Source organism: Colletotrichum fioriniae (assembly GCF_027942845.1).
Source record: "Colletotrichum fioriniae strain IMI 355084 chromosome Unknown scaffold_10, whole genome shotgun sequence".
NCBI classification, from domain to species: Eukaryota; Fungi; Ascomycota; class Sordariomycetes; order Glomerellales; family Glomerellaceae; genus Colletotrichum; species Colletotrichum fioriniae.
The window spans coordinates 641,211-660,915 of NW_027076846.1; the positions used below are offsets into that span (position 1 = coordinate 641,211).

The 19,705-nt window shown below is 53.5% G+C and overlaps 4 protein-coding genes and 1 non-coding gene across 5 annotated transcripts; 2 read left to right on the forward strand and 3 right to left on the reverse strand.

The window, feature by feature from the left end:
* Positions 1 to 7,444: 7,444 nt before the first annotated feature.
* Positions 7,445 to 8,544, reverse strand: RRI1 (COP9 signalosome catalytic subunit rri1; the record flags this gene model as incomplete). Its single annotated transcript, XM_053192808.2, has 2 exons — positions 7,445 to 8,454; positions 8,520 to 8,544. 2 exons carry the CDS (start codon positions 8,542 to 8,544, stop codon positions 7,445 to 7,447), a joined length of 1,035 nt encoding a protein of 344 aa, XP_053049748.1.
* A 1,582-nt stretch (positions 8,545 to 10,126) lies between these two features.
* Positions 10,127 to 11,453, reverse strand: N0V96_008228 (uncharacterized protein; the record flags this gene model as incomplete). Its single annotated transcript, XM_053192807.2, has 3 exons — positions 10,127 to 11,140; positions 11,208 to 11,276; positions 11,346 to 11,453. 3 exons carry the CDS (start codon positions 11,451 to 11,453, stop codon positions 10,127 to 10,129), a joined length of 1,191 nt encoding a protein of 396 aa, XP_053049747.1.
* Positions 11,454 to 14,046: 2,593 nt separating this feature from the next.
* Positions 14,047 to 15,108, forward strand: N0V96_008229 (uncharacterized protein; the record flags this gene model as incomplete). The annotated part of the gene is made up of 4 exons (XM_053192806.1): positions 14,047 to 14,365; positions 14,421 to 14,546; positions 14,602 to 14,835; positions 14,915 to 15,108. The coding sequence occupies 4 exons, from the start codon at positions 14,047 to 14,049 to the stop codon at positions 15,106 to 15,108; spliced, it is 873 nt and encodes a 290-aa protein (XP_053049746.1).
* Positions 15,109 to 15,527: 419 nt separating this feature from the next.
* Positions 15,528 to 15,614, forward strand: N0V96_008230. Its single transcript has one exon. It is a non-coding gene; the product is annotated as a tRNA-Pro (tRNA).
* An 801-nt stretch (positions 15,615 to 16,415) lies between these two features.
* On the reverse strand, positions 16,416 to 18,056 carry N0V96_008231 (uncharacterized protein; the record flags this gene model as incomplete). Its single annotated transcript, XM_053192805.2, has 3 exons — positions 16,416 to 16,763; positions 16,828 to 17,831; positions 17,903 to 18,056. 3 exons carry the CDS (start codon positions 18,054 to 18,056, stop codon positions 16,416 to 16,418), a joined length of 1,506 nt encoding a protein of 501 aa, XP_053049745.1.
* Positions 18,057 to 19,705: the final 1,649 nt, after the last annotated feature.

Here is a 19,705-nt window from a genome sequence, read left to right on the forward strand (position 1 = left end):
CGGCCCGGTTCCGAGAGCATGGCCTGATGCCACCGACATGCGACGAGCACCTCCGAGTTTCCTCATAGCGAGTGAGCTTGGGAGATGCGGGGCCATGACTGGGCAGCGACGTGGGGTCACATTTCACCTCCAACTCAGCATAACGCACGCCGCAAAGCCTCCGGCACAACACATACTCTCTCTCACCCGGGTGAGCCAAAGGACCAGGCCACCACTCACAGCACTTTTGATTTTCATTTGATTCGACACCACATGCATAGCGACGGACTGGGATCATGAGCATTTGAGGCGCATGCATATTATCAATTTTTTTTTCTTTTCTCTTATCAACTTTCTTCCCACCCTTCTCGATTTTCCCTTCGCTCTTCCGGTTATTTCCTTCGATACTGGACTCGGTCAAGAACCCGAGGACAAACCCTCCCAAGGACCCGAAATCCGTGGGTTCGCTGATATCCACTCGGAGGACAAATCCACACCTCACACGCGGCACGAACTCGGAGGGCGCAACCTGCGGGGACTCTTCATCGGATCCGGCCCCAGCAAGAGTTTCCCCCCACGCCAACAGCCCATCCCCTGGCGGGACATTGACTCGGCCCTCGCATGTGAAATGCAGGCCAAGTTGTGACGCCAAAATGAGCAAACGGGGACGTGGCAACATGACTCAGGGATAGCGCACGCACAACACACAGCGGAAAGAGAACAAGGCTGGGAAGGCGTTTTTTCTTTCTTTTCTTATCTATGCATGCGAAATGCGAGAGGACAGCGACGACGCAGGAGAGACGGAGTTTTTGGATTAGGAAGGTACTGCCGCCAAAGGTTGATTTATTATGGCGCAGCGACAATTCCCAACATGCGTGGATGGGAACATGGGAATCAAACAATACGGCATCAGAATCGGTATGAGGAGCATAGGCACGCCCTACTGGGGCTTATTGTTTTTAGTTGCAGAGCCCAATCTCACATCACATATTGAACAAATATTCTTACAAGCATTCACTGGCGGAGGTTGGAGTAATGAGTTTCCCACATACTTTATGCAGGGCAAGCAGTAAAGCCCAGGAACACGTTGCACGAGCAGGGGTCACAAACGCACCGATGCATAGAGACCTAACCCCAATGCTTATGGATATTTGGAGCAAAGTTAGGTGGGTGCGCAGCAACTGCCAGACAGACTGCTGACCGCCTTCAAAGGACTGCTGGCTGCTGTTGCTACTGCTGGAGCAAACGTACGGATTGAGCGTGCGAAATTGCGACAATATGACCGGGGTGGGCAGACAGGCGGTCAAGTCACACTCGCGGGTCGGCCACAGGTGGCAGAAGTCTCGAGAAATTGAGGTTGGGCTGCGGACCATCACTCACCGCAGTAGAACGGCAGACGCGGCCAAGCCGAAGAAGACGTGGCTCACAATTGGAATGTTTTCTCTGCCTTCTTTTGCAATGTCGCGCTCGCTTCGTGTCGGCGGCCCGACATATTATCGGACTTGTCGGACGACGATGCCCTGCGCTACTTAGTGGTGGGGGCCATTTTGATTCATATTTTCGGAATTACGGAGTATCTAGTCTTTATTTTTCCAGTAGTAGCACCCACACGGGCTTAAACTACTGACATTTTGACAGCTCCATGTCCGAGAGACAAGCGAAGCCCGAATTGGAGCAGCCGCCAGCCTACGGGATTCGGGAGCGCAAAGGCAGGTCGCAGGCTGTATCCATAGATACTGAACAGACACCAAAACCGCCAGGTCGATAATTCCACTTTGTGCGCTTGTGCGCTCGGGGGCCGCCACGCCTCGGCAGTTGGCAGCCATTGATGCCACCGAACTTTGCCCAAAGAGAATGTGGAATGCGGAAATTCCCACTCTCGTCCGATCGGTTACGCGGTTCACGGATAGAGCCCCAGTGCCCCCGACTCTAGAGCGTTCTCCAGTCTCCAGAATATCTGTAATTGTACGGATACTTCGCACTGAGTGAGCATGTTCTTCTATGGCTCACTGGCTGCAGCCCAGTGCGGGAAAAGTTTGCCACCTCCTTGCAGATGATGTTACCAAATCGTCGGGATCCGCTCGGGACGTCGCGCGTTACGCGATGGTGCGCCCGTTTGCACATGGCTGTGGCAACGACTGTTGGTATCTGCGCTGCTCTACCCCGAGGCTTGCGGCCGCTCGTCAGTCTTCACGGTTTCTGCGGCCTTCATCTTCTAAGGGTTTTATGGATATTGTTACGTGTCCAGGGACAATTTCAAGGGGTCCTAGAATCTCCCATGTGGTGTTCCAGGGAGAACCAGTCAACAAGAACAGTTCGGGTTGATTAGGGGTCCTTCTTGCGGGCGCTCCGAAGAGGGGGGATGAGGAGTATCCTTGCAGGTTCTTCTGGCGCCTGAGGAAAGCAATTTGTTGACAACCAAAGAATACGGTCAACATTGTATGGATATGGAAAGCCCTAGGGTCAATCCTTGGGGCGTGAGGTTCAGAAGAGCAAGGACTTGAAGGTGAACTTTGCACAGGGCTCCGGTGGGTGTAAGTCTACACCACGTTGCAGGGATCCGCGGGTGATTTCTCATTTCCTTGCGCGCTGCCCGCTTCTTTAGCGGAGCCTTCTACGCTCTGTTTTTTCTCTTCCGCCCCCCTCCTGCTGATTTTCTATTCGTACACAGTCACGATGGTATGGAGCCCAACCGTCCATTGTGGCCTTCTAGAAGGAGGTTGGGATGTTCCTTGGCTGGGACTGGGGTCCCTTCTTATCGTTCCTTTTCGGTTCGTGTCTGCCGACTGCCTTTTTGAGAAGGAGGTGAAGGAAGGCTCTAGCCTTTGGGACCTTTGAGGTTGAAGCGTCGGACGTTGGAAGGGGTATTTGGAAGGCGGTAAGGATGTTGGACGTTGAGAGGGGACTTTTGGGATCTGCTAGGACCGCGGGGAACCTTTGTTTTTTTTGTTTTTTTTCGTGTTGTGAAATTTGAGTCTTTGACTAAGGAGAATTTGAATCACCTTCCCCAGGCAGACTAGGCGAAGATGTTCAAAAGGATGAGATGAGATGTTTGGTCTTTGGCACGTGGTGATGTGTCGATTGATGGGAACTTTCGGGCCATTGCGGCTATAGACGGGTGTAAAGTGAAGTCGTTGGAATTCTCGCGTGAGGTGTAATGTGGATTGAGGCTCAACGGATTCGTTGCCTTATGGATACCTGCCATACTAAGTAAGAGTGCGGATACTGTCTACAGGTACATGAGAAGATATTCTGCCACCGCACAATGGGATTTTACACAATGATTATACGTGTGTGAATACAAAAGGTATCCTTTGGACTTGTTGACATATACATTCCGATTTCGTGACATCTCCATCCCCGCTAGATATGTGCGTAGGGTATAAGGGAACAAGGTTTGCAGGGGATACGGATGGGATTGGTGAGGACGGTTATGTATGGAGGGGGGGTGGTTGTGGATGAAGGATTGGTGAAGAAAGGGTGGATGGCAAGTCCCCGACTTCTACGCAGTAAGAACTACTTCGTGTGTACGAATGGTACGGACAGCAAGAGTCAAGAGGATGATTTTGAGTTTCGGGGCGCATATTGGGTGATGGGGTTGGCTAGTCAGGGTACCTTGCTTTCTGTTTACGCAGTATGAGTGCTTGTGTTGGCCGGTAGCAGATGAGGCACGTAGCGACTTGCTGTGCTTGGCGTGATCGGTGAGGCGGTGAGCGGTGGAGGGATATGCGAGATGGACGGTTGAATTGTTTGGTGTGTTGATGGGACTGCGGGGAGCGGGACGGGACGGTTAGCGGCGATTGTGATGGCGATGGTGATGGTGATGGTGTGCGACTTCAGCCGCGTCAACGAGTGATAACTTACGTGATGGCGGCATGGGAGGGAGGGTTGGGTGAATTTCTAGTCTGAGTTGCGTGATGGGGTTGAAGATGCATGTCTGCTGCCTCTGTGCCTCTGTTCCTCTAAGGGGCGTATCGAGAGACTAGCGGCGGTGGTACATAGCGTACAGATGGTCACACAGAGTGAGAGTTTAGGTGGCGTGGATTGCGTGAGGTGATGCGAGTATGGTGTTTACATGTTGTTTCTTTGATGGCGACATTTGGGGGATGGGTGGTGTACTTGGAGAAGGAGGGGGAAAGAGTGTCTATTTAGGGGGAGGGTGCTCCCCCTTCTGTATCTCTTGAGACTTGTCTTTTATTTTTTCTGCTGAATTGCTTGATGGTTCGACTCACAGATTTCTCATGGAATATTTAGTCGAGGTTCTGGGGCTGAGGTTGTGCTTGGAGGGCATGAGAGGTGATTGATATCGATTGTGTTGGCTATGCTTCACGACGAAGAACTGGACCTTCGCCATTACCCTAGGGTAAACGAGTATCATGCAATCACGACAACGACGAAGAAGATGATGACGAGAGGCAATTGGATATACGGCACTGGATTGGGGTTGGGTGGATGGCATGGGAGACCAGCTTTGGCTGGTGCAATATGATGGATGTTGTTGGCGGGCCGGGAAGGGGAGAGGTGTGAGGTTTCACAAGAGGAGGGGTATAATGAGGGCTACGATTGAAGCGAAGGGGAGGAAGGAACGACCTTGATCACGAAGAACGCGTTCGATCTCGGGCGGCGAATGCTGGGATTGGACAAGGCTGAGGTTGGGACCTCGATCGTGATGATGTTATGAGAAGATGGTTCAGTTTAGTGGGGTTTACCGAGCCATGTGGCTTGTTGCTACCCGGACAGGCATCGACGAGGATTGGATACCAGAGCGTTTGATGAAGAGATGGACTACGAGATGAGAGATGGACGAAGTTGACAATGGTGTTTGCTGCCGTTTCTTTTGGGGAGGGATGTTCAGTGGAAGAGGAGAGATCACGACACGACGCGGTAAATTTGGAGGGTAAAAGAGTCATTTGAGCTCAGACTTTGAGAGCCGGTTCTTGGGGCCTAGACTAGACTGTGTTTGACTTACGTCGACCGGCATGAGGAGGTTTCGATGGTGGAAGTTATAAGCTTGAGGGAACACTGGGACTAGGTGAGTGGTGGGTTGGAGAGTGTTCCCTTGGCCTCGGTAGGTTCGTGAGAGTTGACGCAGTTCGCGTCTTGCTCTGTGAGAGAGCGATTTTGTTGTTGATCTACGACAACAATGCTCAGCTCTTTCGGGGATATCGTACAGTCTTGCACTCTAGTCTACTCCGGGATGACTGTGTTGCCTTCCAGGCTGGAGCTGTTTTACGTCATGGTCGAGTTGGCGAGATACTCCATCTGAGCCTCGGTCAGGAGACGGTCTTGAACGATGGGGCTTCTCTGATAAGCTGTTCGTCTTTTCTAAGAGGACTGATGACAAGGCGGATGACGAACGGACGTTGGGGCTCGTCTTTATATTGAGGGTATGGCTCCATCGTCGAAGCTCTGCACATCAATCCGTCTATATACGCATATGAATATGCAGTTATTTTGATAATATGATGAAATATACCTCAAAAGACTTTTATGCTATCTCCAATGTAACACAGTCAATCATAAATTGTATCTGCTGATACGAACATGACAGATGCTGAACCGCTATGCTCGAATCTTAATCTTTTGAAGACAAATACAGATATATCTATACACGTGCAACGTCGCAAAGGGAGTCCTGGGACGATAGTTGGCATGTAGCCGGATCTTGACGGGATATAAAGATGCTCGTGTTCGCGCCGTCATGTATCCAATGCCAATATCGAAGGGCCCGTCTATCGTAGAAACCCAAAGTGACCATGTATTCTGCCCTCGACCATGGTGGCTAAAATAGGGGCAAGTGGTTCCAGTCCAGGATCCAATACTGTCATCTAGGCTACTACTCGGAAGGTCAGAAGCTAAAGCTTTAGGTTTGCGGTCTCGAGTTGGCCGGCGACAACATTCGTATCCAGAACCGCAAGCAAAGGAGACATCGTAGAGCTTGGAAGTGTGAGCCCAACACATCAACTTAGGCCGAAATGCCTTGGCGGTCCTCCGCATTGCGTCTTCCACGTTTGCGACCCCGAAGAAATAACACCTTCCTTGATAAATACAGCCCGTCTTTGAATGCCATTGCTCATTCATTCTCTCTGGAGAACTTCTCATTGAGTCCAGAGAGCCGCTGATGTCTGGTAGGTTGTCTTCACACGTGGCGGGATAAGCGCTCCATAGGTGCGTCTCTATAAGGAGATTGCCACCTAATAGCCATGGCCACTGAAGCATTTCCTGCCGTAGTAACGTTGGCTTTCGCTCAACCAGGAGGTATTAACACTCGGGAATTACACTCCATAAGCCAGTGTGCTAGGGAAATGCCGCATCCAAGGTCGTACATCGCGCGGGAGCAGATCGCGCCACATGGTCGTTTCCTGGATGGATTTGTTGAGCGATGAACGTACTGGGCTGAAGGAAGAAGCTCTTTGACAAGAAATGAGCTACTCTTTCCTGGATGACAGTACTGAAATGCTGGATGGGATGGAGTCTGAAGATGGAAGAGAGCTGTGGCCTCGCATTCTTCCTGAGGACGGGCGACGTGCAACTTCAGCCGGTCTCCCTGGGTCTCATCCTAGCGAAAAGAACTATCATCTTGCCTCTGTATGTATCTCTCACTTTACGAGGCATAGGCGTAGAGGGTGATATAGTGCGAGAGCAATAGAAGGCCGAGAAGCTTCACTGAGGACCCGTCGTCAGGTGATCTTAGCTATATTTCGATCACTGGCGGTGAGGAACGGCGTTGGTTCGCTCCATGACGATAGCCTTTTGGAAGTACCACAAGAGAGATTATTGTACGTTCTTGTATGAATGGGGAAAATGAACATTACTTGGTCGGGGAAGTTACTCGTCAGCTCTTACCGGTCTGATGCATTCGATAATTGCAAGTTTGGAGTGGTGTGTGTGATACAGCAAAGTTCTGGCCAGAAAGCCTGTGACTGGACCGAAAGAATTGATAAGAAGGCAAACACATCTGACAAGGTCAGATGCGGCTGCAAGATTCATTTCCTCCCTATGGCAGAGAACCGAACGGAGGGACTTCATCGGCACAAAAGTTGCTTTCGCCTGCCGAGTATTCGACGCCAGCCTAAAGTAGAACGTCTCGGTCCCTTCAAACGCGTCATCCGAAGGTCACCGTATGTCACAGCTGAGCTTTTCAGGTGCAAGGTATTTGCGAGATACTAGGTGAACCTTTCACCCGGAAAACAGCCCACAATTCAAGGTCGTGGTCGAGCTCAAGCCTCACGTGGGCAGCTCAAACAGCAATGATGAAGCTAGAGGATATAATATGCTTAGTAGGATTTCAACGGAGTCATATCAGTCAGGTGAAGATGCATCTGGCAGCGGTGATTATGGCTCAAAATCATGTCGTCATTTCGGGGCCGATGCCCGCCCTATCCTCTGAACGCCATCTATCATGCCCAGGGCCTCGCAGAAACCCGTATCGAGGCCAAACAACAAAGCGAAACTTCTACCCGATTCACGACGCATTCGCGCTCACGTCGTTGAAAATCTTCTTCTTCACCTCCATCGCAACGAGACCAGTCCGCTCCTGCATCGCCACCGTGTTGCTGTCCTTCACGAGTTTCTCGAGCAGTCCGTCGACTTTTTTGCTAGCCGCGCCGACACCACCCGCGCCCGGAGCACTCCGTCCCTGACGAGCGACTTGCGTCGTAGTCTCCTTGATCTTGGATGCGAGATCAAGCATCTGTTTGTTTCCGTAGTCACGATTCGTGATGAGGGGGCTTTGGCTCAGCGTCTGCACCCAGTACTTGTGCCACAACAGCTCCAGCATCTGGGACTCGAGCGTGCTCTTGAAATGGGACACCTCGAGGCTGTAGTACTTGTTCGCGTGAGCGCCGAACTCTGCCGCCTTCGCCAGAGGGACTTCTTGCCATCCGTCACTGGTAACGCCACTGCCGCTGGCTGCGCCCTCCTTCTCCTTAATGTAGTTCTCGGGGTACGTCCGGAAGGCACCAATTTCCACCTTCCCTGCGTTGATGGTGCGGTCAGGGTCGATGACGACGGCGAGGAAGGGCTCCTGGAATTGCTGCTGCAACGCTTGGGTGCCGACGTCGATGCCGGATAGCCAGCAGCCGTAGCCTGGATGTGAGTGGTACCATCCGACAACGTTTTCCATTCTGCCCTGCTCGCGGCAGAGGCTGAGGTATTCGACCATGTACTCTTCGGCATCGCCCTGGGCGTTGACGCGCGTCTCTGTTCCCTCGACGGGTAGTCGGAAGGCATCTGTGACGATGAAAGTGTCGCCATTGACATAGCCCTGCATGAGACCCATCACCTCGAGGTTGCCGCCGGAACGGGCGTGCATCACCATCTTGATGAGAGCCACGGCGCTTATGCGGACATTTTTGAAGTGGTTCGGGTTCGCGGCCCACGGGCGGGCGTTCATCTGTTCCTTTTGGGCATCGAGGTCGAGGTTGTAGAGAGCGTCGCGTTTGGTGTCGACCAACTTTACGTTGTTGTCGAGCTCTATAACAAGTGGTCAGCTGAATTGGGCGCGACGATAGCGACGGTATAGGAATTTCGGAACCTACCCCACGACTTGAGCGCTGTCTCCATCTTGACTGCTCGTTTCCGCGTGAGCAGTTGTGTTTGCAGGAGATGACGTTGAGTGACGGCTAAGGTTCACAAGAAGGTTGGATATGTTGGTGACAATGGAAGCGCTTACCCCACCACCCAGCTGCCTCAGCCGTATCTTATCGATAAGATAAAGCTCCAACTTCGAGGTGGAGTATTTCTAAGGTACATTACCTAAGCCTAGGTCGCCATGCATTCGCGACGCCAATCACGACCTGAGGTGTCAGGGATACTTGCAGGCTTACCTGTGAGCTCCACGACCACCCATCTTGCCCACGATCAACACGGCGAACGTTAATCAGGCAGTGGCTTACGTCAAGTTCAGGAAAGACGGTCTTTGCATACGATGAAGGAGAACCGATGAAGAGATATCAGTCAACATTCTGGCTTCGGTCTCGACAAGCTGGCATTGGTCCAACCGGACTTTGCGGTCTTAGACGTAACAGACAAGATGACGGAAGTTCGCTTTGACCCTTGAGAATTCGAGCAAAGTCAAAAAAGGAATCAGCCTACGGTCGCGAGACATACCAATTGGAATTGGAGATGCGAATGTTCGGCTATGCTCAGGCCTCCCGTCTCGTCTGCTATTTCCATGTGGCTACATACTGGAATTGCGATGAAGTTGAGAACTGCCAAGTGGAACTAGTTCGGGAGATGGCCGTCCATGATCCACGGTTCAATCGATGGTACAAATCAGCGGGAGATGGGCAAAAAACCACGGGGGTTCTTGGAGAAAGGACCGAGAGCGATCTCGACGAGTTGCTGCGACCCAAGGCTCGCGGTTCCTGGCAATGATCCTTTCCGAAACGAATCACTGGGCGCCCCTGGTAGATCACGTTCGAACAACAACTCTTGGCAAGGTGGAAATTCGTGAGCCTCCAAGTCGCTGGGTCAAGTGGTTCCAACAAACGACACACGTCATGGCATTTTCGGATATCGCCAGTCCCGGGTCAATTATTCGCGTACTTCCACCAAGGATGTCCGTCAACTGGTCTTTGGGATCTTGATCGGGGTCTCCGCTGCTTTCGCATCCTCATACGGACGTTACGAGCGCGATAGCGAGGGGTGTCCCAGTCACCCCGCCTCCGCAGTGGGCGGCCGGTCCGGCTCCGAGATGTTTCGACATCATCCCAACGTCAGGAATGACTTTGAGGCGAAACACTAATTTCGTCGCAACACGTTGCGATTCATGCAAGCAGCAAAGGAGAAAAAAGAATCAGACCGATGTCTGCCGGCCTTGCGACGGCAGCAGAGTTTCACGGTCAACGACGCACGACCAAGGACATGTTTGGGCCAAGAGAAAATGCACTTTGGTACTGTCATTATTACTGTTAAAAATATATGGAAAAATGAGAAGCTGATTTTCTAGTCTACACAACACAGCATTGGCCAAGTTTGTTTGCGAACGCGAACCAGTCAACCGAATCCGAACTTGATGTAATTTGCTGTGAATTTCGGACTCTAGATACAAGGAAGAACTGGCGGTCGTATCAACTCAAGGGTTGCCCGGGTCAGAGCATTAAGTTGTTGGCCCCCATGTCTGCCACAAAGTTGGACAACCCCCTTAAGCGGTGAAGGCGCGAGCCTCAACGGCGGCGTACTCGTCGCGCTTCGCGGCTTTGGCCTTCTTGGTCTTCTTGCCGCGGTGGTGGGGCTCACGAGCCTCAACGGCGTGCTCGGCAGCGTCCTCGGAAGCGAACTCGTCGCGCTTAGCAGCCTTCGCCTTCTTGGTCTTCTTGCCACGGTGGTGGGGCTCGCGGGTCTCGACGGAGTGCTCAGCGGCGTCGTCGGAGGCGGACTCCTCACGCTTAGCGGCCTTCGCCTTCTTGGTCTTCTTGCCACGGTGGTGAGGCTCGCGGGCCTCAATCTCGTGCTCGGCGGACTCGATGGCGTCGTCGGAGGCGGACTCATCGCGCTTGGCGGCCTTCGCCTTCTTGGTCTTCTTGCCGCGGTGGTGGGGCTCACGGGCCTCGATCTCGTGCTCAGCAGACTCGACGGCCTCCTCGGAGACGAATTCGTCACGCTTGGCAGCCTTGGCCTTCTTCGTCTTCTTGCCGCGGTGGTGGGGCTCGCGGGCTTCGATGTCACGAGCCTCGAGGGCCTCGTCGACGGCGGATTCGTCGCGCTTAGCGGCCTTCGCCTTCTTGGTCTTCTTGCCGCGGTGGTGAGGCTCGCGAGACTCAACGTCGCGGGCCTCGAGGGCCTCATCGACAGCAGACTCCTCACGCTTGGCGGCCTTGGCCTTCTTGGTCTTCTTGCCGCGGTGGTGGGGCTCACGAGCCTCAATATCACGAGCCTCGAGAGCCTCGTCGACGGCAGACTCCTCGCGCTTGGCGGCCTTAGCCTTCTTGGTCTTCTTACCACGGTGGTGGGGCTCACGGGCCTCGATGTCGTGAGCCTCAAAGGCTTCATCGACAGCAGACTCCTCACGCTTCGCAGCCTTGGCCTTCTTGGTCTTCTTGCCGCGGTGGTGGGGCTCACGAGCCTCGATATCACGGGCCTCAAGGGCCTCATCAACAGCAGACTCCTCGCGCTTAGCGGCCTTGGCCTTCTTGGTCTTCTTGCCGCGGTGGTGAGGCTGAGAAAACGTGTAAGTATATATATAACTCTTTGACCTGAGCACATTTGAGAAGATTAAATCTTACCTCACGAGCCTCGATGCTGGCAGCCTGGGGCGCAGCCAGGGCAGGCATGGCGAGTGCCAAGGCGGGAGCCTATTTAACCTCACATTAGTCGTCGCGTTCCCACACTTTAGACTCATCGTGGAAGGTAGGTAAACTTACTACATAGCGTCTGGCGACCTGACCCGTGGGGATGAGGTTCAACGACTGAACACCTTGGACGGCAAGGATGCTCGCCAAGAGGAAGTGGCCAAAGGATGGGTAGTGCATCTTGAAAAGAATGATTGGCTGACCGGCAGCAAATGACAGCAACTGGATTACAAGAGAAAGGAATGAAGGGTCGCGTCAAGCGATCAGGGGCCAACAGTGGAATGAGATGTACGGATGGTCAGGCAATGGTGGGCTGATGAGCGGGTTTGAGAAGATATTATATCTTGCTCAACGACCTCTGCGTTTTCGTCCCTCCATAGCAAGTTGACAAGGCACCCCCCCTTCTGCTACGGCACTTGGTCCATTCGCGAGTCTCCATTCGACTAAGTGACGAAGGCATGGGTTGAAGCCCCAAGTTTGGACGAAAAGGGCCTCGACTAGAAGGCGTCAAACTCTGATCGGCCTGCCGCGTAGGACCAGAAACGTCTCAGAGTCGGGATACCAGATGGAAAGGGTCTGAAAGGGGGTGGAGAGACAGGGCCATGGGCTATGACGGCTTGCGATGGTTGCTCGGACTGAGCTAGCCGCAAAAGATGGGACTCGTTCAAAACTCGTCGGGGCTACGCTGATGATGTCGAACAACACCAAGATGCTGGACGCGGGGAGGCTGGAAGGGGAGGTTCCTGGACTGGGATGTGAGCCGAATCCCGCGCTTGCGGTATCGTCGATGGTCGTCGTCCTCCACTTTGCCAGCTCATATACGGAGTACTCCTCGTACCAAGCAATGAGAACACAACAAGCATACTACCTTATTCCCTTTAGACATGAACATGGTTGCGGTACTGGACTCGCTTGCAGTTTCAGTTCCAAGAAGTTCCAAGACTACCCTGGGCGGTCAGCAGACCGGGGGCACACAGGGGGAAACCGAGGGTGTTCTCTCGTTGTGCCTGGCGTCTCGTTCGACAGACCCCAACACGATCTGATGCTAAGCCTGATCGACAGGACGTTACGGAAGGTCTTCGCGACGCCGCAGTGTGTCGGGGAAATACGCAGGTAGGGTGGCCCGGTGATGATCCATCAGCCATCTCCTGTCGTATGTAGAGCCTAGAGGATGAGAGGATGAGCCGCACAAGGGATCTCTGATACAGCCACAGTCCCAGAATGCCAAGACCTGACAGCAACCGAACCTGGGTCAAGATTAAAAAGGTGTACCGACTCAAAACCGACCACTGTTGGTGTCCTGTGGTGGTGGATATTTCATGAGCAATGCGGCATCAAGTTGCCGGGTTTTGAGCCTCATAGGCGGCCCGGGCTCTTCCCTGGCGCGTTGCGGCGTTCATGAGTGGTCGATGCGTCCCCTGTGGAATGGGCTGGAGACGCTGGAACGTGGTGACTGGTCGTGGGATCTCCCCCGCAAGCCACACCCTGTCTCACCAAACTCCGCGTTTCGACACACCCCTGTTCTGAGACACCGCACCAACGCCTCAGCTGTGCCATTGCCAGGGGCCCCTTTTTCTTCGCTTCTCTCTCTTTGAGTCTCTTCAACTCTTGACTATGGGAAGAAGGTTCTCAGCTCTCCATCACTCATTCTCATTCTCGAGAGTGGATGGCTGCCGCTGGCGTGGGGAGACAAGGATACAAGAGCCAGGACTTGGACCTGACTAAACCTGACATGAGTAGCCCTGCAGATGTTACCAAGACTGCACGAAATCCCGTTCATGGGATTGTTCATCAACAAGGGGTAGCCCAATCACGCCGTAGTCATTGGACGAGAGCGGCTAATTATTTCCGACCATCTATTATCATCACTGCACGGCGCACGCAGCACGCAGTATTATTGCCCATGACCACTTGAACCAAGGCTTGCAACTCGACCGAGTCGACTTGCTTTCCCAGTCCCACCCCCGGCTGTGACGGACTCGACCTCTTTTCTGTCTCGTCTATTCTTGCTTGGGATGATCGGCTTCTTGGCCTGTGCCGCAACTTCGCAACGAAGATCAAACAGCCCAAACGTTTCTGGTGGCTGGATGACATCTCGCTAGCTGGCAATTTCCATCCGACTATCCAGAGCCTATGCCACTATGATCCATGGATCCCAATTATCCCAACGGGGCGAGGTTGCATTGCACACACCTGCCAGACGGCGACTTTCCCTTCCTCGGTCTTGGGCGAACTGGGTCCCCTCCAGAGTCGAGTCCTGTCATTGTTCGAGTTGGGACATAGTTGCGGCGCGCAGCCTCTCGCTGACGCCGCCTCTGCCCGTGCTCTCTCTCTCTCTCTCTCTCTCTCTTTCCCGAGTCTCTTCTCCCACCCCCATCGACTAATCGACTTGGACGGTCTGTGATCACCCATTAGTTTGGTAATCTGATTTTCCGCGCCCGAAGCGATCGTCTTGGCACTCGTCTCTTCTTACCTTCTCAGAGAGCTGCTGGCCTTGCCTCGAACTGTTTCCCCTCCCCTTCTCCCCATTCTGTGCATGCCACTCTATCATTCTCCCTTCTTGTCTCTTTCTTGTTTGGTCACTTTCAATTCCCATTATCCGTTTCTATACCCGACTTGACGTCGTTGTACCATTTCTTTGCTGTCAAATCCGTGACAGCATCCCTTCTTTCGCCTTCTATTCTTTCTTAATAAGGCACCTGGCGTGCTCCAACTTCAACCTTCGGTGCTACTATCTTGCCTGCCGAAGAGGGTCCCTCTCTCTTTAATAATCATGTCTTCAGAAAAGGTCTACCGGTCAGTACCCCACGAGGAGGAGGAAGTCGAGAGTCTCGCTGGAAGCCTCAACACGGAGAGCACGGAAAACGTAGAGGCCGCCACAGGAGGAAACGAACCGACATGGAGGCGGATGAGGCTCGGCGATGAGCACCCGTGCAAAGAGAAGGCCCGCCGACTTCTGCGGTATTGGCCTTGGGCTCTTCACGCCGTGCTTTTGACGACGTCTGTCACGCTGTTTGCTGCATCATTCTGCCTGCGCTATGGCAACACCAATAAGGACGATACTTGGGTGACGGAGAAGTACTCATCATGGTGTAAGAATCATCGCCCACATGTCTATCGCTCTTCATCATGGCTGACAATTCGTAGCCCCTGCTGCAGGAATCATCAAGTACCACACTGAGAGGTACAACCTGACGCCCATCATGGACTGGTCACCGTTCGTTGGCGCTGGATACGAGATCGATAGAGCATGGGATCACATCACAAACAACAGTAAGAAGACGACTCGATGGCGAGTGATATGGTGACAGAAGCTAACAGAGCGTAGTCGGCGACCAGATGATCTCGCGCGCCGAGCTCGACAAGCTCGGTCTCGATCCCAAGTCAATCAAGACCACCAACGCCGTCACGGGCGAGGAGGGCTACCGAGTCGGCCTCGAGGTGTTCCACCAACTTCACTGCCTGAACCTACTCCGTCAAGCTACGTATCCTGAGTACTACTCAAGGAAGGAAGTTGGCGGCGACGTGGCCGTTGAGCACAAGGACTTGAGAGGACATCTGAGTAAGTCGTTACGATTCATGAGCCATGATCATGAGTGGCGAAAATGTAGAGAAACTCGCATTGCTAACGAGCTCACTAGACCACTGCATCGAGGCCCTGAGGCTGAACCTGATGTGCGAAGCCGACATTGGCGTCTTCACGTTCAAAATGTACCCGGATCTCCCGCTCGAGGGCCACTGGCCCGACTTCAGCACGCTGCACACCTGCCGCAACTTCAACGACATCCGGGACTGGGCGCTTACTCATTCAGTGACGTTTGAGAATGAGGAATAGGCTTTTTCGGCACAACACCAGTTGGAGGGGATCGAAAATGAGTTTTGAGTTGGCCCGTTGGATGGGAAGATGGTGGGCAAGGCAGGGTAACATAGCAAGGATACACCTTCATACATATAAAAAAGCATAACAGCGGCAATGCAGACCGCATACGGATAACATTTTCCCCAGAGAACAAATAAAGCCTCAACAAAGTTTCCTGTCCGCATACGCCTCAAATCTTGTCGGGGAGGATGCAGAAGGTTCTCGAGTTTGCTCTTGTTTGGAATTAAAGGTTGGAATGAGTTTGAAGGTGCCATACTTAATCTCTCACTGAGTTGCATTAGCTCCCGCTGTCTACTCGGAGCCATTGTTATTGCACAAGGTGGCTTGCCATCACAGCGACAAGCGCCACCTGTCACCAGTTGAACAACCGATCAGCCCTGATGGTCTAGCGGTATGATTCTCCCTTAGGGTCTTCATGACATGTTTGGGAGAGGTCCCAGGTTCGAATCCTGGTTAGGGCCCAATCCTTTTAAATTTTGCGGTTCTGAGATCTGGTGATGGGCGCTTCATGTGTTGTAATTTTGCCTCTGACAATTTCGTGATGTCTGCAACATCCACGGGCTAATTGTGGTGGTGGGCGCACTGACAGCCCGGATTACAAAACATCTTCTTCCATGGCTGCAGCCTGCGAGTCAATCCTTATAGTAGGCGCTATAAGTCGTGATACGACTGGCCAGCTTCGCGATATACTTTTTGCCTTGTCCCTGCACCGAAGCTTCTGAGACGGCTGTAGAAGATGGATGCAAGAAAGAAGAGCCGCGGCGCATGTCGTTGCCGAAAGTCTCGTGTACGCCCAGAACTCTGACAGGCTTGGCCTACACGAGGCAGGCAACACAACCTTTAGGCGTGTCCCGTGGGCACCCGCGGTTCACGTCACGGAAGTTACACAAGACTGAGGGAATCCCAGGGGCACCGTTGCCTTGGCGGTTCGTTTCTTCTTCCGTTCCGTGTTACCAAACTTTGTTTGCTCAACAGTCGTGATCCCCTCATTTAGCCGTCCATTATCCTTGCTCCTCGGCATGTGTTTTCCGCGCCCGTTTGATGCTGTTTGTCGTGATTTTGAGAAGTAAGGGTATCACAGAAACAGAGACCACGAGTCGATGTAAAACATTCAACATAAGCTTTCATTGTGCCTTGTGAGGCGACCGCTGTCTAGCGGGGGTATCAACAGTTTCTATATCCATACAACCAACGCGCGCAAAAAGTCTATCCCTTTTCCAAATTACTCCGTTCCTTCTCTACCAAGGCAAAAAAGGGCTCGTTTAAGCCTCCTCATCCTTCTTGTCCTGATCGGTGACGATGCCCATCTTCTTGTTCATGAGCTCATCGGGGTCACCGGCGCCGGCGTCCAGGACCTCGAGGTTGCCAGCGGCGTCCTTGGTGCCGGTTCTGTAGCCCGAGTGGCTACCAAAGACGTACCAGACGTAGCCCGTAAGGATGGCAGTCGTGGCGAGGAAAGCAAAGATGGTCCAGTTGCCCATGCTGTACATGGGGGAGTCGGTGCTCGGGAAGAGGAAGGGAGCGGAAATGCCGCCCGTGTTGGCGATGGCGATCATGCCGCCGGTTGCGAGCGCGGTAGCGGTAGAGCCCTGGACGGTTGCGGTACGGTGCTGGATTACTTGTTAGTTTACGTTGCTTTCTTTTGAGATTTTAAATGGGATTTTGTGAACTTACGGCGACAAAGGGGAGAACGGCGGCGTTGGTGCAAGCGATGATGCACACGGCAAAGTAGCGCACACCCCAGTGCTTGACGATGGCCAGGAGGAGGTATCCCGTCGCGACGAAGATCAAGGCGCCAATGACGTGGCGAGAGCGCTCCTTGGTCTTGTCACTGTGCAGACAGTTGCCAATGATGATGAACATGGCAAAGACGTTGGGCGGGACGGTGAGCAGCTGGGCGTTGTAGCCCTTGAAGCCGAGCGAGGAGACGATAGTGGGCGCGAAGTAGCCGAACGCGTTGAGGGAGTTGGTCATGAGGAAGTACATGATGGCGAAGAGCCAGAAGTACGGGTCGATGATGGTCTTCTTGGCGACCTTGCTGTCCCAGTGCTTGTCGGACATGGAGGGCGCAAAGGGGCCGAGGCGCTTGACGGCGAAGGCGCGCTCCTCGGGGGTGAGCCAAGCGGCAGTCTGGGGGTAGTCAGGGAGCATGAACCAGACCATGACGCCGACGATGACGGCGGGGATGCCCTCGAGGATGAAGAGCCACTGCCAACCCGTGAGGCCACCCTTGCGGTTGAGGAAGGAGATGCCCGTGGCGAGGAGACCGCCAAAGGCGCCGGCGACGGCGACGGAGGAGGCGAAGATGGCCATGCGGGTGGCGCGCTCCTCGGGTTTGTACCAGAAGCAGAGGTACATCATGATACCGGGGAAGAAACCGGCCTCGGCGAGGCCGAGCATGATGCGGACGGCGAGGAGACCGCCGTAGGTTGTGCAGGCGGCGGTGCAGATGGTGACGATGCCCCAGGAGACCATGATGCGGGAGATCCACTTGGAGGGGGAGAAGTACTTAAGCATGATGTTGGAGGGGAACTCCATGAGGACGTAGGGGACGAAGAAGAGGGCGACGGCGACGTTGTAGCGCTGGCCGGTGAGGTTGAGCATGGTGACGATGTTGTCTTCGGGCTTGTCGTTGTTGAGAGTGCGGGCGTTGCCGAGGTTGACTCTGTCGAGGTAGTCTGTGATTATCGTGTTAGTGACTGTTGATGGCATTTTCCTTTTCTTTTCTCGTGATGCTGGATAAACGTACTCAGGAGGTAGGTGATGCAAATCCAGGGAAGGATTCTGAGATCCTGCTTGCGGACGATGCGGCGTTCCATCTCCTTGTCGGCGAGGTCGACGGTCTCGAGGCCGGGCACGTCCAGGGACGGCGCCGGGGCGAACATGGCCTTCCAGTCAGGCATTGTTGCGGTCCGGGGTGAAGTGTGGAGATTTCGGTGAGGCCTCGGTGAAGGGTGTTCGATCGCGGGATTGGTGTTGAACTCTAGATTCAACGACCGCTGAGACGCCGTTTGGGTGGGTTGCCCTGTGTAAGCCGGCTTGGTGTGAGCGGCGAGGTGAAAGGTCGACGAAGTTGTTGGTTGACTTGTGGTTCGGACACACCCTCCAAACTGACTTTGGATGAGGAGGGGAGTCGAGTTGTTATAAGTCGATGCTCAACTCCCCTGCCTCCTAGTGTCTACTGCATTTGGGTTCCCGCCCACATGGTTCGATTCATCCCGACTTCGAACCGTGGAATCCCCATAGAATTCACTGCGACCCCGCGACAATCTGGTTTTAGAAACGGTATTCGTACAGCTAAAATGTTGCCTTATCTCTCTCAAAGAACCCAATTGAGGGCTGTGATAGGATGGACGCGGTGGCGTGGGAAATGTCCCGACTGTTCGGGGTCTCCAGTCCTAGTGTCGAGTCGTCGACCACACCCCCCCAAAAGCTAAGCGTCTTGCAAAAGACTGAAGTCAAATTCAATATGTAAATGCCGGCGGGGGAGATAACGCTTCATCCAATCACAAGAGCGGAAACGTTCTAGATAACGACCAAGTTAAAAAGTTCTGGCCTGTGTCAGTGTTCTCCTCCGTCTTGGGCTGCTCTCGTCCGACCCGGGGGCAACCCCGGACTCGGAAGCTAGCACCGCGTGAACCATTTCCCAGAAGACGATTAGATTCCTGCAAGCCTGCGAATAATCCATGCCTAGCTCGGGTTCAATTGGGCAATGTTCGGCGTACTGCCGTACGTCCGGTTCTCGGGGTGGCTTGCAAAATTTTCGGGCTGCAGAATCACCACAAAGAACAAGACGAAAAACAAGGCTTAAATTTGAGCGAGGGAGAGAGACACTGAGAAAGCGAGAAACTGAGACAATCACACATGCCAGCTGAAGACAGCCTGGAAACTAGAAGCCTGTCACAAATTGCCGCATTTCCGGGTACGGTCAATGGCAAATGCAGAGAACACGAGGTCTACGTACGCTTGTTAGCCTGTAATTGGAGGCTAAGATCCAAGATGATATTGAACCCCGTTTCTCGGATCGTCTGTCAGCCTGTCGCTTGCCAAGACTGCAGATGCAAAGACATGAGGATATTATTCAAGTCTTCTCCGTGGGTCTCCGAAAGGGGGCCGGCCTTTCACGCTTCAACGCCTGAAGGGGGCGGCGGCGGCAGCGGGCTCGTGCATGATGGCAAGCCCACCCCCGACCACAATAACGATGTACTTCTCCATTCTCCCATTCCTATTGCCAAGAACCCGAATTAGACCTGGCAGCTGAGGGTTGTTCCTTGTATGATATACCCATTGCGTCTCCTTTTTCGAGCTGTGCCTTTCGGATACTCTCCTTTTTCGGGAGGGTTCTCACTCCGTCTCCAAATGAAGGGATGCAAAAAGGCATACCCAAAAAACCTGTTCGTCTCATCTCGCTGACGTCGGGGATCTGACTCGTGTATCTATGCTGCTGCGTCGCGGCGCAATGTTGAGGCGTTGCTTGCTGATAACGGTTTCTGGGAGAGAAAACGCCACGGCCGACGGCAACTCCAAGCGTTTTTTTGATCCAAGACGCCCT